This window comes from Seriola aureovittata, chromosome 18 (genome assembly GCF_021018895.1).
Source record: "Seriola aureovittata isolate HTS-2021-v1 ecotype China chromosome 18, ASM2101889v1, whole genome shotgun sequence".
Classification (NCBI taxonomy): domain Eukaryota; kingdom Metazoa; phylum Chordata; class Actinopteri; order Carangiformes; family Carangidae; genus Seriola; species Seriola aureovittata.
Window position 1 is genome coordinate 17756268 of NC_079381.1, and position 26788 is coordinate 17783055.

At 40.9% G+C, this 26788-nt stretch overlaps 2 protein-coding genes across 2 annotated transcripts; both read left to right on the plus strand.

Moving 5' to 3' along the window:
* The first annotated feature begins 76 nt into the window (after positions 1–76).
* thbs4b (thrombospondin 4b) lies at positions 77–16068 on the plus strand. The gene is made up of 22 exons (XM_056404143.1): positions 77–449; positions 3596–3793; positions 4571–4821; positions 4938–5040; positions 5195–5277; positions 5392–5443; positions 5561–5712; positions 7044–7181; positions 8645–8722; positions 8830–8982; positions 9109–9213; positions 9326–9433; positions 9923–10082; positions 11402–11520; positions 11606–11658; positions 11794–11987; positions 13138–13316; positions 13595–13643; positions 13734–13930; positions 14076–14248; positions 14476–14615; positions 15158–16068. Exons 1-22 carry the CDS (start codon positions 371–373, stop codon positions 15214–15216), a joined length of 2823 nt encoding a protein of 940 aa, XP_056260118.1. The 5' UTR covers positions 77–370; the 3' UTR covers positions 15217–16068.
* Positions 16069–16183: 115 nt separating this feature from the next.
* On the plus strand, positions 16184–22941 carry LOC130186845 (urea transporter 2-like). Its single transcript, XM_056404144.1, has 10 exons — positions 16184–16530; positions 18342–18458; positions 18636–18825; positions 19041–19169; positions 20017–20146; positions 20292–20360; positions 20508–20655; positions 20899–21033; positions 21126–21175; positions 21287–22941. Exons 2-10 carry the CDS (start codon positions 18347–18349, stop codon positions 21551–21553), a joined length of 1230 nt encoding a protein of 409 aa, XP_056260119.1. The 5' UTR covers positions 16184–16530; positions 18342–18346; the 3' UTR covers positions 21554–22941.
* Positions 22942–26788: the final 3847 nt, after the last annotated feature.

Genomic DNA, 26788 nt, shown 5'->3' on the forward strand with positions numbered 1-26788 from the left:
CCCCAGGTCACTCCTTCTCTGCATGGGGCCGTCTGAGGAAGGTTTTAAAGGCAGGTTCAGGCTCTGATGCTCCTCCCTCACTAAAACTCCTGCAATCTTCTTTTCACATTCACACACTAATTCAGACACACACACACACACACATACACACACACACATACACACACATACACACACACACACACAAACTGCCAGCAGCCTCTATTAGGCTTAACATGACAGTCTTGCCTCACTTGTGATTCAAAAAAAGAGGCAAGGACACAAACACACCACTCACAGCAGACGCAGACATACGGGAAACTGCCATTGTGTCACATACAGGTAATCACTGCAGAGAATCTGCTGATCTGGGACCAGTTGGAAGGACAAAATGGGTGTGTGGACAGCCTTGATACTGGCCTCGCATCTGCTATTAAAACTGTGCTTACACGTGGAAGCCCAGGCTCTAGGTAAGTGTTGTTTGAAGTGTTTTAATTTTCTTTTCATATCAGTTATTTAAAATGTCATAACAATTTTTGCAAAATGCGTAAGATTGATTGGTGATAACTATTTTATATTTTATTGTTTATTTGTTTGTTGTTTTAATTTTAACACACTGGACAACACACAAAAAAAGATATCTTTGATTTTATTTGAATGCAACATCCTGCCTGTGATGCAATCCTCCATTTTCATTATCTGTCAAAAAAGATTTAATGGCTCCACCACTGGGTATTTTAACACACTATGTATGAGTTCAATGCATAATGGATAAAGCAGACACTGTGAAAGAGAATATCATATGCAGACCCAAAGAACACAAAGGATTAGCCATGGTGTGTGATAGTCACTAAGGTACGAATAAAATGCTAAATATCCCTGTCAGTTGTAAAAGAGTCAAATACATTTTTATGTTTGTGAAAGGAGGTAGACTAAGATAAAGAATATAAGTAGACAGAGTTTCATCTTTCTCCTGAAGTAAAGTCACCCTGCTTTTCATATCTGTGCAGCTGGATCTGCTTGATTACTCCAGCTCAGGAGATTCGGCTCTCTGGCTTGTATTAATTCAAACAAAGTCCCAGCTAGGTCACACACATGGGAATAATCAGAGACGATCTGGGCGCAACATTGAACTTCAAGTCACACATACACACATACTCTGCTCTCTCTCTCTCTCTCTCTCTCTCTCTCTCGCTCTCTCTCGCTGACACACACTTCCAATCACACACAAACTCGTTCAAGGTCACACACACACACACACACACACACACACACACAAACTCGAGCTGCAGTCGACTTGTAGAAATGTTGGTGTTTATAGTTTATCAGCTTCTTTCAAATCACCCCAGTTGATTGATGGCGTGCCTTTCGTGCATCCATTAATCCCTACAATCTTTCGGCGATAGCTGACTGATGTTTTGTATAAAGCAAGTCCAGATTAATGGAGTTCATCATCTATCATTTCCCTTGCAAATAGCATATTGTCTGCCTGACTGGAATTCACTGTGTTTAAAAGGAGTGAGACCGATTTAAAGCTGCGGTAAGTGATATTTAAGCAGCACAAAACAGCCGTTCTATCTCTGCAAAGGGTTATTGGGGTTATTGATCAATATTAATGTCTCAAGGATGACTTCACTGGGAGATGAGATTACTGAAATTCGAAATTCACTTTCTACTCTGAGCACAAAGACTCCCTGGCCAGGGACAAAGTGTATCTTTACAGCGGGTGTAATCCATATTTTTATCATAATGATGTATCAAATAAAAATGTGAAATCAATGTGACAATAAAGGGAATCACTTCTAATGATGAAATTAAAGAGAATTCTCACTTGAATTGGCTTGATAGGGAGTTTTATCTCAGTGTTTAGCTGTACGGCACACAACTTTATTGTTTCGGTTCACTCTCACAGCTCTCATAGCACTAAATGGCGGAAAGACACAGTTAGCAACTAGCTGGCGAAACATAATGGAGCGCTTTGCAGCTAAAGAGCCAGATACTTCTCTCAGGAGATGGTATCGATGAAAAACATTGGAGAGTTCAAATTGGCCAGAAACATGACTCAGAAAATGAACACATAAATATTATTATGACACTATTTGACATCATGAAGTAAAATGGATCTCTGGTCCCATTAGCTTGGTTACTCATGGCAGTAGCGAAAAATGTGACCTCACTGTTTATGTTAACTACATACTGATGTTGATGATGTCATTCCTTCTTCACTGGTAGTGGTTGACTAAGTTTCTCATGAATTTCTGATAAGTCACAGCTTTCTACATCCAACCCCCAAGTGTGAAGCATTTGTTAAGCACTGAGAAGAAGAATGCCGACCATTTCTACACTTTGTAGTAATCTATAACCCTGACAGATTTATATGCTGGTGTTAAGGAGAGGGCAAGACACTGGATTACTTTATGGCTTTCAGCAGAGCTAGTTTTATGAAGCCTGAAATCGGAGGTTAATCAGGAGGTGAAATGAGGCACTCTCAGGATCTCTGGTGTAAGACAACGCTGACCCCCACAAAGCCCTCTGTCCAGAAGACTTATGAACAGCGGGATTGTGTGTTTATGTGCAAGTGTGTGCGTCTTTGTAATGTTGTGGTAACTCCTAAAATGTGAAGCGCACAATGACTATCATTTGTTCTCAAGTTGTTTTGTTCACTTTTGCAATTTTTCTTTGTCAGTTTAACAGAGTAATAAGTCACATGACTGTTTGTGCAATACTCACCAGGTGATTTTGGCAATCGCAAATACAAACGAAACACCATGTGCGCAGGCGTTTTCAGTGGCTTAGTCACATTTTACTGCACACATTCCCCCCCCCCCGTGTCATGCTGAGATACACCATGTGCCGGACAAAACACACAAGGGACCACGGACAGAGGACAGAGATAAAAGAAAGAAGAAGAGATCTCATCATGCTTTGCAATCTTGGCTGACAACAGCCAGTCTCTGGGAGCATTTGGGAGCAATTTTGCTCCCTCGCGACACAGGGCCTTGTGGACTGCTGTTAGGGTACTTGTGTATTCATGATGTGTGCAGATGGTAGACTAGAGATTCACTGCACATCCTCTCCTGGCCTGCCCAGTTCCCAAGTCACGTTATTAAAAGAAGCCTCTAAACATCAGCATAAGTGTACGGCGTCTCTCTGGCATTTCACTCCCACTAAGCCTGTCAGGAGATATGTCTAAATTCTGCCATACAGCTGCCTGTGAGAACAATGAAGGGATATGAGAGCTCACATACATTTTATCAACCAAACAGCTTTAGTACAGACCTAACCAAACACAGAAAAAACAACATACATCCAACAGAGGACAAGCAACCACAATGTGGAAGCTAATGGGGATCCAAATAAATAAATAAAGTCACAGTACATAGCTCAGATGTACTTAGAAATCCACCAGCCAACTCTGTCTGCCAAGTTTGTTCTGACTGATTGACACGGCGTCGCAAAACAGCAACAAACACCGGGTCAACATCATCATCTTCTTGTTGACTCAGGATGTGTTTACTCTGGGATCGGAGCGCGGCTGTGGGTTGTAAATATTCATATCTCATCATCCATTACTCATGTGCTTTACCGCTTGTCTCTTTCCCATCCCTGTCAACAGTCTATGATCTGCTCACCTCGCCTGATTGCCTGCCAGACCTGCTGCAGGGGGGTCTGGCTGAGCAAGGGGTGAATGAGGCTTTCATCCTAGCCTCCTTCAAGTTGCAACCCAAGACCGGAACCACTGTGTTTGGCCTGTACAACCCACGGGACAACAGCAAGTACTTTGAGTTCACTGTGATGGGGAAGCTCAACAGAGGTAAGAGAGCAGGAAAGAGGCTTTGGCACAGTGTAAAGCTGCACTAATCCTATTTTTATATTAACAATGGGTTAAATGACTGTGTGTAATGTGAAAGGGGTTGATGATGATAAACCTTCAGAGAATTATAACAAGATTCTGCAGTTCTCCACAGCTCAACAAAGCATTTAAGCTTCTTTCTGCTCATTGTTTTGGTTTTTATGGTCGCAACTTTACTGTTTTAGTTCATTCTCACCGATCTCATCAACTTTGTCTCATCAAGTTATATTTACTTCAGGATTGGGAGGAGACAAAAACAGAGCTAGAAGAAGAGAGACTATTCTACTTAGATTTGATGGGTTGCCACATTTCACACCACTATGGACAAAATGTTAGAAACACCTCTAGTAAATCGTCACCTCTCTGTATGAACTCAATAATAAACATAAAATAGAATAATCAACAAAAACTGAAAATTTAGTGATGATCCTCTGACGTTTCATAGCACTACCACCAGGTCAACATTTCAATTTATCCAATAATTTCCTCGTAGCAAAACAAATCTAAGAACAGTAGTCGTATCATTGCCAATTAGTAAATGTTAGCATGCTAACGTGCTAAACTAAGTTGGTGAACATGGTCAATTTTGTTACTAAACATCAGCGTGTTAGCATTGTCCTTGATGTTACCATTTCGCTCAAAGCACCACTGTGTACAGCCTCACATATCCGCTAGCATGGCTGTCTGTCTCTGTTATCTCTTCACTGCTTCCTCTTGTTCTGCTCTGTCCTCTCATAGCTGTGTTACGCTACCTGCGGACTGACAAGAGGATGAGCTCGGTAACCTTCAACAACCTGGTGCTGGCAGACGGCCAACAACACCGACTGTTGTTCCACCTGAGGGGGCTGCAGCAGCAGGGGCCAGGCGGGGTGGAGCTGCATCTGGACTGCAGGCTGGTGGAGACGGTCAGGGATCTCCCTGCTGCCTTCCAGGGTTTGCCAGCAGGCTATGGTATGGTGGAGCTAAAGACCATGCAAGCCAGAGAGCAGGTGACCCATCACTTACAGTATTTCCATACAATAATGAATATGTTTCTGACTCAATAATGGATCTGGAGGTTTCCAAATGGCTTAGTCATCCACTTTGACTTTTTTTATTCCAACAGGAGAGTTTAGACGAGCTCAAACTGGTGGTTGGAGACTCCTTTGAGAATGTTGCTTCATTACAAGACTGCCATTTCCAACAAAGGGACTCCGTCCAAACTCTGGGTAAGATTCTTTCTTAGGAAGTAAACGTCCATGGAGACGGCCAAATGTTCCCAGGAAAACAATCACAGCGGTAGGAAAACAACAGTCACTGTTTCCCAGAGAGACTTGAGAGCCTCTGCTTCAGTCAAACAAAATAACAGTCCCTTTCTCTTAGGGGTCAATACGAAGCAGCTGTCAAATCAAATGCTGGAGTTAACAAAGGTGATAAATGAGCTGAAAGACGTCCTCATTCAGCAGGTAAATACCACTAACAGTTCCTCTGAGGCCACTTAATCCCTGCTACCTCACCCCTGACCTCCCCGACAGCTTGCCTGACTGCATATAAACGTGTTTATGTTTGACCTTTTGTAGGTCAAAGAGACCTCATTCCTCAGAAACACCATCTCCGAGTGTCAGGCCTGCGGTAAGAGAATCTCCAATAACAGTCATGTCCCTCGCCAGTAAATATGATGCTTCATGACTACTTTAGGATAGTTTAACAAACAAAATGAAACTATGATATTCCTCTGTTGTTTTAAAGGCCTGGGTGGAACTGAGGTGGTGAAACCAAGGTGTACCCCAGGTGTCTGTTTCCGTGACGATATGTGTATAGAGACAGCGGATGGTGTTGAGTGTGGACCCTGTCCTGATGGGTACACTGGGGACGGTTTCAACTGTGATGATGTGGACGAGGTAAGGCTCAGTGTGTGTGTTTTCTCTACTACTCTTGTGAGAATCAATGAGTTTAAGACTTTCAGATTAAGGACATTTACACAGTAAAGTGTGGTCATCTGTGCCCATCCTCAGTTCTTGTATTTCAGGGCTAACCTTATGGTAAAGTTAAGATGAGTAAAGTTGGCCTATACCAACAAAAAATCTTATGTAGTTCATATATCACCTGATGACAACATAGCTGCAAGTTTAAATACCGGTTTGGGATCCAGATGAAAATCAGTGTGAGCTAACAGCTTGTTAAATCCTCCCTCACCTCCAGTGTAAACTGAAAAGTGCTCAAAGGGAGTCCGTGAACTACAGCATATACCTTAAATACGTTTGGCCTATTGTGGCATACCGTCTGCGTGAAAAACAGGTGTATTTTCACTGTATTTTTGTCCACTTATCTTAAATTCCATGCATAATACAGCAATAAATATGTTGATCAATTAGCTCGGTGGCAAGGTATTTATTTCCACCATTTGATGCGAAAAGAAGATAAATATAAATGTAATGGGAGGGTGGGTGGGTAATGTGCAAATTGTGTTCAATTCCCATGATGCAATTGTGGGCCTGAGGCTGTTCCTTTGTTGGCAAAATTTGTATATTTTCACACAGAAACTCTGCCACTGGATTTGAACTGGGGATGCTATAATCACAGAACATGGTATGCATCAGCAGGTCACCATGACGCCCCCATTTAAGACGATCTTTGTTTGAACATACAGAGCTGTACCACAGGGCATTATCTACTGTTAGTGTACTGGCTCTCAGTGAAGCTACGAGCCTGGGAATGATGGTTTAGAAAGAGTTTTGTTTTTATAAAATTGGGGTCTCTGAGTTCTGAGTGAGCTGACACAGGACTTTAAATTTGAATAATTCAGAACTGAGATTCTCCAGGCCTCAAAAGGTCTATGAGAAATTTTACAGACTGATTTCACCACCAGGTTTTTTTGGGAGTTAGACAAAGAATGTGGCAATGGGATCATGGAACTGGCACACAGGGTCTAAAGGCACATAAGTTAATATGGTGTCATGGGGTTTGGGGACCAAAGCTGTAGATAAAGGTAAAAGTTTGGCAATTTAGTGAAAGTTGAGGAAAGACTGTTGCAGATGGAGGTCCTCATAAGGATAGAAGTACAAGTGTGTGTGTGTTTGCACTGACCTCTTTTCTAAGGACTGGCCCCTTCAGCATTCTCTTTTTTGCATGAGCAAAAGTGTCATCAAACCTAAAAGCTTTTGGGGAGAAGCCCTGTGAGAACCACATACATTTTGCAGCTTCAACAGAGCTCATGTCCTCCTTCCTGCAGTGCCAGTTTAACCCCTGCTTCCCCGGAGTGAAGTGCGTGAACACTGCCCCGGGCTTCCGCTGCGACGCCTGTCCCCTGGGCTACACCGGCCTGCCAGTGGAGGGTGTGGGAGTTCTGTTCGCTCAGACCAACAAACAGGTAAGACAGTGGATAAAATATGGAGGACAAAATGAGATTTCTTTTTAATGGATGCATACAAATGACATCATATATCAAAAAAAGACATGTGATTGCACTTTGCATTACAGCCCTCAAATATGAGTATAATTGTTAAGTACAAATGGAATATCAATAAAATAGTATATTTACTGATCATCTAAACTTAGTTGCCAGTTATTAGGTGCAACTAGATACAATTGTTATTATTGTAATTTATAAGAATTTATGGTATCATGTACTGTGTTTTTAAATTATGATGCTCTTACAAGTAAAAGTTATAAATATGAATACTTATCATTAAGGAACCCCCTGCCCCAAAAAAGACATTTGAAAAGACTTTTGAATGTGGTTCCCCAGAAAAATGAACCAGTAACTTCTTTAAAAGAAAATCTTAAAATTACATCTACCCCTTCTCCCTCATTGAAAAATCCCCAATCCATATATTGTATATGCAAATAATTTTCATTTCAGATGCTCAACTTCTGGACATTAGATGAATCCAACTGTATTGAAGAGTCCAGTCTCAGTGTTTGTGACCTGGAGGTTTCAGATTTCGGCATCACACTTGTGTAAATTCCATCACTGGCCTCAAACCAGTTGTGATGTCGCATAAAACTTGAATAAAATTTAAGATGCACGCAGAGATACTTTCATCCTCCGGCAGATGGATGTGAAAACAGTCTTTTAGTATCAAATTCTGCACATACTTTATTCTGCACTCTGAAGATCAAACGTCCAAATGAAGTGACAATAAGCAAAACATATTTTTGAGCGGAGGGGGACTTTAACATAGCGTACATTTTTATTGCTGCTTGGGAACAAAGCACAGGTTAAGCCTGGGAAGAATGATGTAACTCTTTAGTTTTAGCTATAAAATATCAGTGTATGCTTTTGAAATTATCATAAAAAGTGGGGAAAAATTGTGTAATTTTAGGATCCGTCTGACTCTTAAAACTGATGTTGAAGAAGAACCTTGAAAAGCTTCCTGTTATAACATCAGATATCCCATAAATAAGGGGATGAATATGTGCTCTTACACTCAGAAACAAACATTACTAAGATTTTTGGGCAAATTATAATATGAAGAGTAGTGTGGTGAATGTTAATCTATTCAACAAATGACAGGTCAGTTTTCTAGATGTTTTTACCAACTTTTTTTGAAGTGCATGCACAAGCAATACTGAACTGAAGAAATCAATAAAGTGTTCCCCTGTTAACCCCTTTGTGAAATACGTAATTAATTAACATGTACCAAAGAGTACTTACAGTGTCATTTAGCCCCTATCAGGACTCATGGAGTGATGTGGCCTCTTTTGTGTGTGTTTTGTGCTGTGATTATTGTATCCCTGAAATATGAAGAGAAGTAAAGATGGTAAATGGTCATGAAAACAAACTTTTGGATGATTTCAAATGTTACATTAGACTCATGTTGCACAATACAGGTGTGCGACGACATTGACGAATGCAAAGAACCCAACAACGGAGGCTGCACCGCAAACTCAGTCTGTCACAACTCTGTGGTAAGACGACTGTCAGGTTCCTACGGGACAATCATTTCCATTTGTGTGTGACTTTTCAAACTGCGGTGTGAGGAAGCTCATACGTAGCTGCCCTTACTCCTGCACAGGGCTCCTATCAGTGCGGCAGCTGTAAGTCAGGTTTCACAGGAGATCAGGTGAAGGGTTGTAAGCCAGAGGTCAGCTGCAGCAACAGCCTGACCAACCCCTGTGATGTCAACGCCCAGTGCTTTGTGGAAAGAGATGGGTCAGTCACTTGTCAGGTAGGATTTCACACCACTCACATATTCTTATAAACAACTTGCACACGCACACACACTGTTTATAACCACACACAAGTGAACATACTAGCGATCTGATTTTCTGAGGAGTTTCATTTGTCTTGTCAGTGTGGAATTGGCTGGGCCGGTAACGGGTACCTGTGCGGGAAGGACACCGACATTGATGGATACCCAGATGAAAAACTCAAATGCAAGGATGTGAGCTGTAGAAAGGTAAAATCATTTCTTTTCTTTTTTTTTTTAAAGTACTAATTGTCAGCAAATACAACCTTGTTGTGATAGGCAGGCCTTTTTGAAATTCTTTTACTCTAACATCTCATTACAGGATAACTGCATCTACGTTCCTAACTCTGGTCAAGAGGACGCTGACAGGGACGGCCACGGAGACGCCTGCGATGACGATGCAGATGGTGATGGTATTCCAAACGAGCAGGTTGGTGGAAATGTTTTAACAAATCCATGGAAGCACACAGGGGCTGCAACTAGTAATAAAAATAGGGGAACACGCACATCACAGTTTCCCCTTTTCTCTGACAACTACTACAAAACCCAAAGATATTCAAAGATATAGTTGGATATTTTGGGAAATAAGCTTATTGGCTTTGTTGCTGAGAGTTATATCAGAAGATCCATACTACATCTATACTACTAAGTCATGGAAGTAGCATCAGTTACACATTTAAAACAGTCTTTAAGCTCATCTAAGCTAATTGGCCGCTAGCAGTAGCTACATGTTTACTTCATGAGAGTGGCATCAATCTTCTCATCTAACTCTTTGTGAAATGTTGAACTAGTCCTTTAAACTTTAAACAATCACTCATCAAAATCATTTATTTTGATCTGTTAGTGGAATTCATTGTCTCAGCTCTAATACACACAAACACACTTTTACTTCACACCAGCCTGTCTCTGTCTGTCTCAGGACAACTGCTGGTTGAAGCCCAACTTGGACCAGAGGAACAGTGATAAGGACAGCCACGGCGATGCCTGTGACAACTGTCGCATGGTGGAGAACCCTGACCAGAGGGACACTGACAGCGACGGCAAAGGGGACGCCTGTGATGACGACATGGATGGAGATGGTATGGAGAGAAATTACATCACCAACACTGATGCTCATGTTATATAACCGGCATCAATGAAGGCATCCACTCATTGCTCTGTTCTCTCCTTCACATTTGAACCATTTCCTATAAATTACACAAAAATCACAATGATGAAGACAGAACTTACACTAAATTGCACATCTCTTTTAATCATGTTGTAGAAATATATCACTGTCGTAGCGTGGATGGTTTTACAAGGCAGCTCAGCAGTGGGAAACAGCACTTCAAAAAAAAAGAAAAAAAAAGTCAAAGGCAATAGCAGTGTGACCCCAGAGCGAACACAGGCTTTGATCATTCACCAGTATGATTACACCTCAAAAACCCCCACAGGAGAGAAGATAGTTCTTCCTCTATCGCTGCTGCTTGACCTTTAAGCATTTGTGCTGCTGCTGCTGCTGCCTCCATGCGAAGAATAAAAAATAGCCTCTGAACACAAACTGGTGTTCGCCTACATAGGAAATGCAACAGTGCAACCTAGTGGTGAAGTTAGAAACAACATGCTGTGAAATGAATCAGTGATCACGCAGTAGTGTGGATATTATGTCTGTGTCCACTAATCAAATATAAATTCACTCAGTGGCTGATCAATGTAAATTTTCAATTACTGGCAAGTTTGCCAAGAAAATGATTGATTACTCAAAACTTAATTCAGATCAATTAAGTAAACACCCCACGACTGTATCAATGTAATCAACACCCATATTTGGTTATAATTTCACTGGACAGGAATATGATTTGTTTTGTAATAGGGTTGCCACTAACGATTTTTTTTTTTTTTGCATTATCATTTAATCCGTCTATTAATTTTTCATTTAAATGATTAATCGTTTGGTCAATAAAATCCCAATACATAGTGAAAAATTATCATCAGAATTTCTTAAAGCCCAAGGTGGCATTTTTTGATATCTTTAAATTGCTTGTTAGATTTTCAGTTCACTATAAAATAAGAGGAAGAAATACAGCAACAACTGAGAGGCTGAAATTACACAATGTTTGGCACTTTTAGTGGAAAATTGACTTTAATTATTAATTATTAAAAAATTATGCACATTAATTTTTTTTGATCGACTAATTATTCTATTGAGCGAGCCAGAATATGTGACAATGAAAACAGTTTGTATTCTGCTGCAGTAAATATTCTCTATACTGACAAAGTAGCTGAAGCAGCTGTGCCTCTTCTGAATATAATATAATTATACATAACAACAATCTTTATCCACTGCTGTACAAGGGGACAGGCGTGGCTTACCGTGCTAAATGACACTAACTATCTCATCTGGGTGAATGGGGATCAGGCCTGAAGAACTTCCTGGACAACTGCCAGCGAGTCCAGAACAGAGACCAGCTGGACCGGGACGGAGACGGCGTGGGAGATGCCTGCGACAGCTGCCCCGACATCCCCAACCCGAACCAGGTCAGTCAGAGCCGGATAAGTGGTGGGTGGGTGGGGGGGTGGATGGATGGATAGTCTTTACGTGAATTCTCTGCTCTTGTTTCAGTCTGATATTGATAACGACCTGGTTGGAGACTCCTGCGACACAAACCAAGACAGGTAATGAAGCTTTCACAGTCTCTATGTTGTTATGTTGCAGACATCTCATCATATATAGATTTTTTTTTCCTCACCTAAAACATCTACTACTACAGCTTCTATTCACATCATGCGATTGTGTCACTTCCCCTGTAGTGATGGCGACGGTCACCAGGATACCAAGGATAATTGCCCATTCGTGATCAATAGCTCCCAGCTGGACACCGACAAAGACGGGCTGGGTGACGAGTGCGACGATGATGATGACAATGATGGTATCCCGGACTCTAAACCACCCGGACCAGACAACTGTCGGCTGGTGCCAAACCCTGACCAGACTGACGACAACAGTGAGTCTCAAACACAAACTGTACCACATTCACACACCCCACAATGAAAACAGTTTACAGTAATGTTCAGATATTATTGTTGATATCTTTGACTGAAAACCAGCTTGGTGCTCAGAGGTAAATGTTCATAATTTCATCGCAGCGTCCATATTTCCCCTGAACTGTTCCCGACTGACCTTGACATGCAGTTTTCCGCCCCAATTTCATACCCACGGAGATCAAGCAAGAGCAACCTTGGGCAGATTAAGTGGCAATTTTGTTGGGTAAAAGCACAATTTTTTGCGCTAGCACCCATTTGGCAATTTTGTGACATTACTTGCGTGAAAATGGGCTGTGAGGTCGATGGGAGTGGAGTGCCAATTGAAATCAAGTGTTGCAGGGTAGTTCAGGGTTGGTAGTCAGGGAGTTCAGTGATGTAGAGTGGAGAGAGACCTTCAGGGTGTTTTAAAAGTGATTCTTAAAGTTGTATGATCAGCTGTGTCCAAAGGATGTATGTCTCTATTTGTGCCTCTGTAATAATTGTCAGTTTTTTTAATTGTTATTTTCGGGTTGTTTATAGTTTATAGTTGTAGTACTTAATAGTCTATCATGACTCCAATACAGAGAAAAAGCTCTGTTACTTAATTCCCTCCTTTTACAAACCCACACCATCAGACAGATTCAGAAATTCACCTGACATAGCAGAAGACAGAAGTTGATACTGAGACTACATCATAGCACTTTTTTACCATCGCAAATGCAACATAGCGTTTTTTAAATTCAGAACACACACTCACGGCAGGGTGTAGACCAGGGTGAGCTTTGATACAAGTCCGTCAAAATTTAACAAATGCAACACAAAGTAATTTCCAACAACGTGAATATTCCTTTAAGAAAAGACATCATCTTGCCTTCAGAAGGATATTTGGGATGTTTTATATTCAGGCCTTGCATCTCTGCAGCTTCTGAGCGAGGACAGCAAGTTCCTTTGGAGCAGGCCTTTTTGACTTTGTTGATGAAGGTGGTGTAAAAGCTCCTCATTGTGACAAGGGGGGGAAAGTGCTGGTTTAAAAGGGAATGAAACAAGCGTCTGCACTTGTACCTTGACTAAGAATTGATGACTCACTGTTGACTGGAGAGCGAGTTTTAATGTCCCTGTCTTGTCTCTCAGATGATGGAGTTGGAGACGTGTGTGAGTCTGACTTTGACCAGGACAAAGTGATTGACAGGATTGACAACTGTCCTGAGAATGCCGAGGTTACCCTGACTGACTTCAGGGCCTATCAGACAGTGGTGCTGGACCCCGAGGGCGACGCCCAGATCGACCCCAACTGGGTCGTTTTAAACCAGGTAAGATTTGTGCTGAAACTTTCTTTGCTCAAAGTTGTACAACTATGACAACGTGTAATTTGAGAGCCTGACAAATTAGCCAAATTAATGTTAATGTTGCTCCATAACTGATGGATGTATAGTGTAAATAAGTAACTGTTTACTAACCGATTTGCCATCTCAACATGACGATGTCGGTGTTGTGTTCAGAACTCGCTTCCGCTGCCAGGAAGTGGCCAGGAAACCAGTTATTGCAGGTGTAATCCATTTCTAAAAACTGAACCCTCTTCCTCTCACAGGGAATGGAAATTGTTCAGACCATGAACAGTGATCCAGGACTTGCTGTTGGTGAGATGTCTTTCAGAGTCAGTCAAATGTGCCCCAAACTTTTCCAATTCTGCACATATATAATGTGTTAATCACGCCCTCTGTTGACAGGTTACACCGCTTTCAGTGGAGTGGACTTTGAGGGGACATTTCACGTGAATACAGTGACTGACGATGACTACGCCGGCTTCATCTTTGGCTACCAGGACTCATCCTCCTTCTACGTGGTGATGTGGAAGCAGACTGAACAGACCTACTGGCAGGCGACACCCTTCAGAGCTGTGGCCGAGCCCGGCATCCAGCTTAAGGTGAAAGTGCATGTCATGTCAGAAATCCCCCGCAGCAGCACATTCATACTCATCCTATTTTTATCTGTATTTTCCACATTTCTGCTTTTATCTTGTCCGCCTGCCTCCACGTCGCTCTTCTCACTTCTCACTGTCTGTTCGTCAGGCTGTCAAGTCTAAATCCGGCCCCGGGGAGCACCTGAGAAACTCGCTGTGGCACACGGGAGACACCAACGACCAGGTGCGTCTGCTGTGGAAGGACCCCAGGAATGTGGGCTGGAAGGACAAGGTGTCCTACCGTTGGTACCTGCAGCACCGCCCACAGGTTGGGTACATCAGGTAAGACAAATGCCACTCTCATATATGTGTGTGTTCCACAGGTGAGAAAATCCAACTAGCAGCACCTCTGAAACTCGCTTGTGCTTGCAGTCTTTATCTCCTGTCTGTAGCTTCATATTTATCGTACACACATGAGCGTTGCATCAATTTTTCTCATTTAATTCTCAGCAAAAAAGCGAATAAGTAAACAAGATTTTAAAAAAAATGCTCTTTGTTGTTCTGTGCAGAGCACGGTTTTATGAGGGAACTGAGCTGGTTGCAGACTCTGGTGTGACTATTGACACGACTATGAGAGGAGGACGACTCGGTGTGTTCTGTTTCTCTCAAGAAAACATCATCTGGTCCAATTTGAAATACCGCTGCAATGGTAAGGAAACGATTTATCAAATCCGTCCATTATATACTGTATGTTAATATTTTTCTGTGTCTCTTAATGTGACGAAAAGCTAGAAACACTGAGCTTATCTGCGCAACTATGAGAAGGATTGTCATGAACTTACAGACATTCATGTTCCCCTCACCAATGCAATCACTTTTCATCCATCGCCATCATCTAGTCAAACTTTCAATTTGTCCAAAATTTAAGATTAAAATACCCACAAGTGCTAATTACCATATGTTAGCATGTTAACATGGTAAACTATGATGGTGAACCTGGTAAACATCAGCATGTCAGCATTGCTTTTGAGTATATTAGTGTGCTGATATTAGACTGCAGACTTTAGTGTTGACTCAATGGTCTTGTCAAAAGATTCCTTAATGACCTCTATGACTTGTGTCTGGAAAGTGGAACACATATTTTATCTTGTTGTCATAAACAAGACTGAAACTGTGAAGAGAATTAGTTTGGCCTCACTTGGTTTTACATTTCCAGCTCGGCTCATGATACCTTACTTCTCACTTCCACAGACACCATCCCTGAGGATTTCCAGGAGTTCAGCACTCAGCACGGCGCTGACTCACTCTAAAGTCAAGATAAAAATATGACACCGGATCTCGGGAGAATGCTTCTTTGAGTGTGTATGAGTGTGTGTGTGTGTGAGTGTGTGTGTGAGTGAGTGAGTGAGTGAGTGGGAGTGAGGGAGTGTATATGTTGGTGTCTGTCTGTCTATGTGTGTATTGATGTGTACAGTTTCTGTGCATATATGACCACAATCTTTGTACTGTATGTGCATATTATCATGTCTGATTTCTTTTCCTGATTGTTTTTTTCCTGTTTAATCGTCTCATAAAGACTCCAGCTGAGCTTGTTATGCTAAATATTGTAAGTTATAATGAAATTTACCAACTTTAACTGACTCTCAGTTCCATCACTGCATATAGTCTTAGCACAAGAGGCCCCCAGTGGCCCCTCAGATTTCCACATATTTGCTTTTTCTTTCTTTACATTTATTTTCACATAATAGATTAGACATGTTCAAAATAAAGGGAACATCATTACAAAAACTAGTAATTTTCTTTTACATTGTCGTTACTGAGAATATTTTAGCTCAGTATTATAATACTGTATTATTATATTCATATATCATAATCATGTTCACCAGGAAAAAGACCAGCAGAACCTGCTTTGGATCAACCTCATACTGATGTTTCCTATATTTTGATCATACTGGGGTTGTATTGTGTGTTGTTTAACTAGCAGCACGGTATTTCACTCCTTTTGTGGTGAGGATGAACTCGGTCTCGCTAACTGTTAGATCATTAACTTGAAGCTCAGTGTAACCTTGTTTTCTCCTTCCATCATTTGGTCCTCGAGCTCTTGATCGTTTCATATCTGTGTAAGTCATGAACCTGGTCAAAATAAAGGGCTGTTTAATATATTTAAATTCATGTTAATGTTGATTGATTTAAGAAGCGATATTATCAGGGGGTTTTTTTATGTCTAATTTGTCTTCTCAGATGTTTACATATATCAAAGGACGCACTACGACCTCTTATTTCCTTGTGAAATTGGCAGACCCTTCTTTGTACTCAAAATGTGATACTCCAGAAACAAGGGCCTCTGTTTTGCTTGAGTTGGAAATACTTTTCGTAATAAGATCATTCTTATCCCTGATTAGCTGCTGAGTTGAATACAGAGACTTTGGTCTTTGCTCCAGTCGGGGGTCCTCTGGAAAAGAGACAAGGAAGAAGGCTTTAATATATCACAAGAAGAGGCTACATAACATTATGCAGATTTCTTCCTATCTGGCCTTTTTATATAAAGTATGTATGTGTGCCTTCATTAGCTTAGCAAGCAGCTGGTAGATAACAGATCTGTGATTTATCTTCAACTCAAAGAGGTAAGAAAAACTCCATTCTTTAATCTTTATTATATAAGAAGTTTCATGACTAAATGAACAGATGAACAGATTGGCTTCACTTTGGTGCTTTTGCATTGATCATAAATAGTAAAAATTTAATTGTTAAATTTAATAATAGCACAATATTTGCCCTCTCTGTATTACTTGATTTAAAGTTGGAAATATTTATAAATTAATAAACCAGATTCCCCATAAAATAAAAGTCAGTACATGAGTCATTCAGACATCCAGTAAGTTTTTGTAGCTCGTTGATGAAAACTTGAATCAATTTCTACATTTTCTTACTGACTTCAATTCTTTCTGAGCTCAGTCTGGAGGTAGTCTGAGAATGTATTTATCTATATGATTTATTGATTGACTCACTGAATGTGAGGATATATTGCTGTTTTATGTTTTTGTTGGAGAATCACTGTTGAATCCAGAGTTTGGCTGTTTTGTTTGTCAAAACTTGATTTGCATAAAAGCACACAATTAGAAAGGTGCTATCACCACTCGACAAGCTATTTTCGTTCTACCACGAATGAATGAGCACCGACCCTGCACCTGGCATTCACAAGTTAATGTGTGTGACCACATTTTATAAGCCACAGCAGTAATCTGCAGAACTGTGAGGAAAAAAGCAGCTCCCACGGGTCTTATCTAAACAACCAAACAAAGTAAACAACACAAAACAATAAGCATCAAATCCACAACAATAGCCACAAACAATAAGAGGGTTTGAAGATAACAATGTCATGAACAGTATCTGGACAAATTCCTGGTTAGATCACCGTTTATAAGAGAGGTTATTGATCATCTTATATTTGATCCCTTAGCTTTATCTGAAAAGTTTCTGCAGAGTTGCGTACAGCAGCTTCAGTATTTGTTGACTCTTAGGAAGTGTTGTAGCACAGAAGAAAGGAGGCTGCCAGCAGAGCTGAAAGATCAAGAGGTTCTCTGCACACTGAACAACATAAACACACTCAGGCTTTCATGCAGAGAACTGTGACTGAGGATGTTGACGATAACAGTGGGAAGCTCTCCGGGAAATCAGCTTTGATCACTCCTTCAAAACATATAAAAATAAAAAGAATAGAAAACTATGTGGCAAACTGGCAGCAAGGTTTGGATTTTAGCTCACACTTCCGTTAGATTTGTCTCCTCCTCAGGGAGCAAAGAGAAGCATGTTCACACGGATTTAGTTTGTGTGCAGGGAGGCATGTAAGTAGAACAAGACTAAGAGTCCCCAGCCACATAGTGCAGCTGAGGCTAATGCGAATGTCATTCATTTTGCATCTATTTGGTCATAAACCAATCAGGTCCCATTTTTAAAAAAGGTTTGGGTATCGCTAAAGTTGTTAAAGTTCATCCAACGTGTGTGTGCCAGTTTGATGGCAGTCCATCTAATAGGAGTTGTCAGGGGATCACCAAAGTCAGTGGGATACATTGTCTGTTCAATAGATAAATGAAAACGTTGAACTACTGGTGGCACTAGAGGAGGGGAACAAGTCATGGGATCACCAAAATCAGCAGGGTTCATCCTCTTGGAACTATTAATCTTTGTACAAAATTTTATGGCAATCCATCTGATAGTTGTTGAGATATTTCAGTTTGAACCACAGACTAACACTGCCATCCCTTCAGCCATACTGCCTAAAAATGAAAAGGTCAAATATGCAGTGTAGCTGCTTTGTGGCTACAAGTATCTAAGTGCAATTGGGAAACTGAAATAATCTATAGAATATTAGTTGCCAGTTATTATTATGTCGAAATACTACTAAAATAATAACTGTGATAAACTCTAATGACAGAAAGTATGGACAGCAGCAACCAGCCTTCACATGAAGAAGCTCCACCAAGCTCCTTTCTCTGCAGAGCTGCTGGGCTTCTCACCGGGGACATGCACCTCTGTGGAGAATGGGTGAAAAGTAGGTGTCAACTCAATAACATCTCAGTTGTACTTGAATTAATAAAAGTATGCCAGTGTAGTAGGTTTGATGAATCTAGCTGGAATATTATAGAATTTAATGTTGTTTCAGTTTGACATTTAAGCCTTTTTGCAAAGTAGATAACAGCTGATTAACATGAGGTCACTACCCATGCAGGACAGAGTTTAGTAATCCAGCTGCTGGACTGGATTTTCCGAGGGGTGGCCCAGGTCATGTTTGTCAACAATCCTCTCAGTGGGCTCCTAATCACGGCCGGCCTCTTCCTGCAGAACCCCTGGTGGGCCCTGAATGGTCTGCTGGGCACCGTTGTGTCTACTGTGTCTGCCATCTTGCTGGGACAAAGCAGGTCAGAAGGCATCTCTTTATCCTTATATGACTTCATCCGGGGAAAAAAAAAAAAAAAATGTCCTCCTGGCATCAAACCATTATCGCTGCCTCTTTCACTTATACTCCCTGAGGCTGCACTTTCTTTAGCTTTCACACTGTGCTATTTTCACAGTTTGTTTCTCATTTAACTGTGTTTTGCACTCATGTCGGGTACATCTGTCACATTCACCTCAGGGAGGCCATATCAGCGGGTTTATATGGCTACAATGGAGCCTTGGTCGGCATACTGATGGCCGCTTTCTCTGCCAAAGGAAGCTGGTACTGGTGGCTTCTGCTGCCAAATGTGTTCATGTCCATGTTGTGGTAAGCCTTTCTCTTCTAAAGATTATTATTCATTTGATTGCACACACTTGGCAATCGCATACAGGGAAGAGGAAAGACACAAAGGCAGCAGCATGCAGTCAGGGCCAGGAGCCATATTCAGACTCAAGCAAGGTAAATGCGTCTCTGACTGCTGCCACCACGCCTGTCAATCTGAATCTTTATATCCTCATACGGCACATATGCACTTTATGACAACGTGGGCAGAAATTCTTTGAGACCCTGATTTCAGAAAGACAAAAGCAGCTTCTCATTTCTAGCCAGCGACTGTCGGCTTTTCCTGCTGAGAAGACAACTGATGCAGATTTTATATTTCCGTAAGAACTTACAGAAGACAATACCTCAATCATATTGTAAACATGTAATATAATTTCTAGCTGTATTTTTTTATCTCTGTTCATTACATTGACTTTCTGTTTATCTAATCATATTTCTTCCTGAATACTTACTGTTATAAACTTTAATTATTCTGAATGGTGCAATTAAACCTTGTTTCACATGATTTTCTACTGTGGGCCATCACACCATGCACTGAAAAGGCTTTGAGGATGCAGACTAACTGATGCATTTGGCAAACGTAATGCTTGGGTAATATTACAATTAACAGGTTTGGATGCAGTTGTTCAGCTCAGGACAGCTGCTGTTTGGTTGAGGAGGGGTTTAGCAAACTGTTAATTGTAAGTAGTAAGAAGAGATACGGTACTAGCATACCAATTCTTACATATGTCCTTGAGGTAAATGTAAACGACCAAGGCAGGATTATAATGTCATCCTGTTACGGTTTGTCTGTCCAGTAATCAGTAATTCATTTCCCTGCCTCTGTTCACAGCCCAGTGGTCTCCAGCGCCTTGTCCTCTGTTGCCAGCAAATGGGAACTCCCAATATTCACCCTGCCCTTTAACATTTTGGTGTGTCTACACATTGCAGCTACAGGAGCCAATCACCCCTACTTTCCACAGGTATAGCACATCCCTGCTACATACACACACACACACACACACACACACACACACACACACACACACACACACACACACACACAAGGATATACACTTATGCACACAGCTAAGATGCAAATGAAACCTTCTTTTCCTCTGATTTCAGGTGGATATCCAGCAAAATAACCACCTGCACCACCCTAATGATTCCTTCCAAAGGCTCAATATCTCTCAGGTTTAACAGGAATCATTTGTCTACTGGCTTTTTGAAATAACACACACAATCAAAATGATTCTAGTCTATTTTCCACATTTGTCATCTCAATTAACAAAATGTTCTAATCGTTTGAAATGTAAGTAAACAGGGGCTTTTGGCTTGCAGATATTGCTGTCGGTGCCAGTTGGTGTTGGCCAGGTGTATGGCTGTGACAGTCCTTGGACAGGAGGTCTCATCCTTCTGGCCCTGCTGCTCTCCTCACCAACTATCTGTTTTCATGCCATGTTGGGTTCTGCTGCTGGCATGTTGTCCGGTAAAAAGACTCTCCCATTTGCATAGAAATATGCATAATGTCTGCTGAGGCTACAGCCGGAGCTTTGGCTCTTCAAAGGGCACCGTGGCATTATGGTGAATGAACCATGACATGTTTTTTTTTCAAAGAATGCTTTACAGCCTTTGTGTGGTGACTCAATTTTCAAATTTGTGCAGTTGTTTGCTATTTAATAAAACATTTCATGGGTAATATTGTCCTCTCGTCCTCTGATGCGTGGTGCAGGATTTGCTCTGGCAGCTCCTCACAGGGGCATTTACTCAGGCCTGTGGGGATATAACAGTGCTCTATCCTGCATTGCTGTTGGAGGGGTCTTCTATGTTATAACATGGGAAACCCACGTACTGGCTCTAATATGTGGTAAGATTGATAGTATGATCAGTATCTTCAGTTGGTATGCTGCACAAAAAAAGTGTCATTCATTTCAGATGTGAAATTGTGTTTCTTTCCAGCACTTTTCTGTGCATACATGACTTCAGCAAGCTCAAAATTGATGTCTGTGGTAAGTAAGAAACTTTCTCCACCAAGTCAAACTCTATGAACATCATTTGAACACCCAGATGTCTCTCATATCATGTGTCACGCTCTGCTCTCCGATGGCATCCCCTTTCAGCTTGCATTACCAGCCTGCACGTGGCCTTTCTGCCTGTCGACTCTCATCTTCCTCCTCATTTCCTCTGAGATCCCGGCCATCTGCAGACTGCCTCTGTCTGTGGTCTCCTACCCAGAGGAAAATCGGCGCTACCAGAGACAATTGAAGGCTTCAGAGCAAGCTCAGCACAGTCAGCAGAGCAGCAGCCAAGAAGAGGCCCCGCTGAGGGAGCATGGAGGGCCAAGTGTCCAGTTGGTAGGGGAGAGGGGCTGCGGTGAAGCCGTGTGATTGGAGGAGATGCTCCTTTATCACTAGAGAAGTTTGATTGTTGAAATAATATGGTGATATACAGTTTTGGTATTTCCTTTTTGCATAACAATATCTGTTTTATAAAATGGCTGGCATTTTTGTGCGAAATGTTTTCTAAATAGCAGATATTTTTTCTACACAGCAGAGGGCAGCACTTTCTAAGGAAAGATAGGACCGCTGTGCATCTACTGATGGAAAGCACTGAGCAGTTAAAGGAATGGCGTTTTTTTAGCAACATCATATATTTTGGTAAATGTTTCACTGTGCAGGCAAAGCCAGTCTGGTGGGGTAATTGGTTTACAGTAGCTACAAAGCAAAAGATTGAGGGGAAGAATCTCTAAACTGTCGTTCCTTTCTCAACAGCACAATTTCAGTGGTTCGCACGGGGATGGTTTAAAATGCAGCAGAGCATTTCATCAGTGCAGACAGTGAGCTGTAGGGGAGATTTCATAAAGTGCTCCCCCAGCAAAAACACCCTCTTCTCTGCCAGGCATAATCCATCTCTGCCTTCTGTATTCCAATCTGTCCCACTCCTCTCTCTTATTGTTTCTCTTTACATCTCTTTTGGTTTCTTGCTGTTCCTCTCCCACATTTTTAACATGTTTTTATAAAAAAAAAAAATTGTGCTTATCTACCTTTCCTCTCATTCTCTGTTCTGGTGCTATCTGTCTTCAGCTCCTCTTTTGGGAACAGCCTCTCTCCTTTTCCATCAAGCAAGGAGACTGTGAGCTCTGTGAAAAGAAGCTGTACCGAGATGCCAGCTGATAAAACACACAGAACTCTGTCTGGGTCTGTGTTTCTATTTACATTTATGAGTATATCTTTATTTGTGTCTTTATTGCCATCTGCCTCTCTGTGTATCTGGTCCACCAAGACACATGGCTTTAGTCTAGCCAGACACAGAAGAGACAGTCACACTCCCAGACATGTGTGGGAGCTGCAGTACATCGGGGGGGAAGGTGCCAGACGAGGGAATGGGAACAAGTTGAAAATGAGAACATCTCATTTTCTTGCCTGGTGATAAAATATGACTTGTTATGACTGATTTTTTTGCCTTGAATGTCTCATGTGTTTTTTTTTCTGCCCTTCACTTTAAACCCAAAATCTAATCAAATCAAATAGTTTTCTATTTCATATTCTAAAGGCAAACTTTCCTCAGTGTTGTTTTTTCTCTAATCTGCTGTAGCCTTTAGGTACAAGTGACCTTAGCCAGTGGATTTTTCTGTAGCCTTTTACACAATGTTGATTCATCCAGCGACCTTTGAAGGACATGGATAAGTGTTACAAGTGGGATGATGTGAGATGAGGTTGGTGTCACTTCCCATGTGCCAGTGCTGTGTGCTCATATCAGTGTGATTCACCTTCCCAAGTCCCCTGCAGGCAACACCTACTGCTCCCGTGATACATAACAGGGGGGAGTGAGACAGGGCTGAGCCTGCGAGGGATGAAACCTCACCACACAGTCACCGACGCTTGCATAAATGCAGAGAATAAAGCGTGTGCTTGTGCCTCTGTACCGACTGTTTATTGTCTATTCCTGTGTCTGTCAGTTAATAATAGAAAGTCTCATATCACAATGTAGGCCAAAGTATTTGAGAACCGTGGTTCAGGTGAAACAGAGGGAAGATAACAAGAGCAGCAAGGGGACAAGAACAAGAGAAGTGGGGCTGTTGTCTATATGTGCGATCACTGATCACCTACCAATGAGGACAATGAAGTTATGTTAGTTAAGTTATGTAAAGTTAGCCTGCCCCTTTCTGTCCATCACTCAGACAACATTCAGTGGATATTTACTTGGATAATTAAATAATAATTGAGTGAAATGATACTCTACGTTGAATTAATTGGCAGTAGAGTTGTTTTCATTTTATGCTACAGAGTAAATTATCATCATGTAGAATTAAATATAAACACTGATAAGTAGTTCAGGGCTAACATTAAGAAATAAATGAATAAATGTGTGGAGAAAGCTATAACTGAACAGTTAACTCAATAAATAAAATGTAAACAAGCGTAAGGGTCTACAGCCGTGCTAGACGCCCTGTTTGGCTGCACTTACTCACAGTTGTGCGTTGAGCTAAATGCTAATGCTAGCATGGCAACAATGCAACATACATATGTTTAGCAGATACGGGCGTAATGTTAAGCATCTTAATGTTAGAAAGCTAAAATTTGCTAATTAGCACTGAACACAAAGTAACATTGAGGCTGAAGTGAATACAGTATCTTTAGTTTTACAGTTTGGTCGTCATATAAAGTACTGAACAAAATGTATTTTTGACCTGAAGATGGTGCCATTGATGCAAACAAAGATCAACCAGTTTTCCATCCAAAATCTCGAGACATTTCACTCCAAGACAAAAATGTGAAACTAATGGTGGCATTAGATCAAACCATCCACACCATCCATCCAACCAACCAACTGCGCCACAGTCATCCCAAGAGTCAATGCGCTAACTTGGCTAAAAAGCCACAGATTTTATTTGTAAAAATCTTCTTGTGAGCATCACGCAGCTGACCAAATCTGACTGATGATGGTACATGTGTGGTTTGTCCAGATTCCCATTTGTAGATTCATACAAGGAGTTTGAGATCAGAGTTAAAGATGGTGAGTTTCATATTTTTTCATAAATGGATGTTTGGTTTCATGTTATGTTGTGTGCTTTTCTTTTTTCAATGACTTTAGAGCAATATAGATGAGAACATTATTTTATTTCTGCTGAAACATGAATGAGCCACAAAATCATGTTACTTTAGCATGATCTGTAGAGTCAGAATGGTCACATTTATGGGAAACATGTCAAGTACTATAAATATACCAATACCGTAAATATGCCAGTACTTTAAAAAGTAGAGTCATAACTCCCTCAATCTGAACACAAATAAATGATAAACATATTTTTAGATTCAGTGTTACTTAAATGTTCCAAGGATGTCATTGTTTCCCATGTCCATCATTAATAATGTTAAAAAAAATTAACAATCTTTTAGTTTTGTTAGTTACAGTTAATTACAGCTTGACAGAGGTAAGACAAAGAATAATAACAGGAAAGACTAAATCTGAATCAGAATCTGAAGGGGTCATAGTGTGCTGTTGTACAGTTTGTTTTTTCGCCTGTGTGGGAGAGCAGGAAGAACTCTGATGGTGACCTACCCTCCCACCCTTCATTTTTATAATGTCAGTCAGTCGGTCCAACACTTTGATCCAGACTGAAATAAGTCAACATCTTTGTGCTGGATTCTCATTAAATTTGGTAGAGACATTTATATTCCCCAGGGAATGAATCTTAATGACTTTGCTAATTCCATGACTTTTCCTCTAGCGCCACCATGATATTGACTTTTTTTTTTTTTTTCTGGCTTTTTTGTGCCTTTATTGACAGTGCAGTAGAGAGAGACAGGAAATGGGGAGACAGAGAGAGGGGGAATGACATGCAGCTAAGGGCTGTCCGATGCAGCGAGGACTGTAGCCTCTACACATGGGGCGGATGCTCATCCAACTGAGCTACTCGACGCCCCTCATGATATTGAAATTTGTGGTTTTGAGTGAAATTTCTCAACAAGCATTGACAATAATTGATATTTTGTACAGACAATCAAGTTTCCCTCAAGATGAAATATAATATCATTGGTAATCATCTGGCTTATCTAGTGCCATCATCAGGTCAAATTTTTAATTTGTGCAATATTTTGATATGTTTTGATATGTACTAACTGCTAATGCAGCAGGAGGCTGTGGAGGTAGAGGGAAAAGAAGCAAGGACAGCTGTCTGCAGACTGAATGAGAGGCTATAAAATGACTTCCATGCCTGCCTCAACAACTGCCAGGCTGAACTGTTTAGATTTATATCTGTGCCCTGTACTGTGTAGGTTAACGTAATTTTCTTTTTTCTTTTTTCATAAAGCGTTAAAATCTCTTTTGAATAAAATAATCAACAAAAAACAAAACAAGCAAAAGAAAAAGGGAGCTACAATTATCTAAATTATTACATAAATATATGCACAGTGGCAAGAAAAAGTAACTTACTTCTTCTTGCCACTGTGCATATACAGTATATGTCCATGTTGTTTATCCTACGATGCTATTCCTTAAGGGAAATTAATCTAATTTGAGTCAGTGTTCCTCTGTTGGCCTAACAGCCTTTTTACTTTCTTTTCCACAGGATGGAGATCCGTTTTTCAGAAATAGAATGTCCCCACATCCATCCAGGGAAAACTGACGGTTATAAACACGAACGGGTGCGGTTCCCGCCTGATGTCTGGCACCTCTTCTCCTAGCATAAACATGTAGTGTTTACATATAGTGCTGATATTAAATTTAAACATCAGCAGGTTAGGTGTTGTTAGGTGTTCTGTAATCAGTTCAAATATTTATCTTCTTTTAAATTAATGAAATAATTATTCATTTGTTTGTTTTTTTTATCAGTTTTTTGTTGGAGGCAGCAGTTTGTGTTGCTGTTAAACTGTATTGCATTTGTGTTTTATCTTCACTCACTTTTTATCCTTCTTTGTCTTTATGATTGAACCTTTGTTCTGAAACTGTTGTTCTGTTGTTGAAGCTTGTTTCATACTTTCAGTTTCTTTCTCAGTCACAGGCAGTGTCTTACGTCCCTGTAAGTACACACACACACACACACACACACACACACACACACACACACACACACACACACACACACACACACATACACACGCACACACAATGGGTGGAAGGAACCTTTTGTAGTTGGTATATTTTTCCCCCCCGAATGGGAGCAGTTAGTACAGCAGTTCAGCTGGTATAACATCTTTCACCCGGCACACAATATCATTATGGTAAGTAAGTTTACTTTATAGTATGATGGCATTTTACACTATTGACCAAACTGCACTTTTTTTGAAGCTCAGTATTCAGCCTACAGCTCCAACCTGAAACAATCACTGAGCTATAGTCAAGTCTCATTTCTAAATAGAGTTAAATGAAACATTACTGTATCTCATATTCATTTTTTTTTTTAATATATTTTTTGGTGCCTTTTATGCCTTTATTGGCAGTGCAGTAGCGAGAGACAGGAAATGGGGAGACAGAGAGAGGGGGAACGACATGCAGCAAAGGGCTTTTCCGATGCAGGACTTGAACCGGGGCCAACTGCAGCGAGGGGCGGATGCTCAATCAACTGAGCTACTTGATGCCCTTTGTAGTCATTGTTTTAATGTTGAAAATCTGACACACAG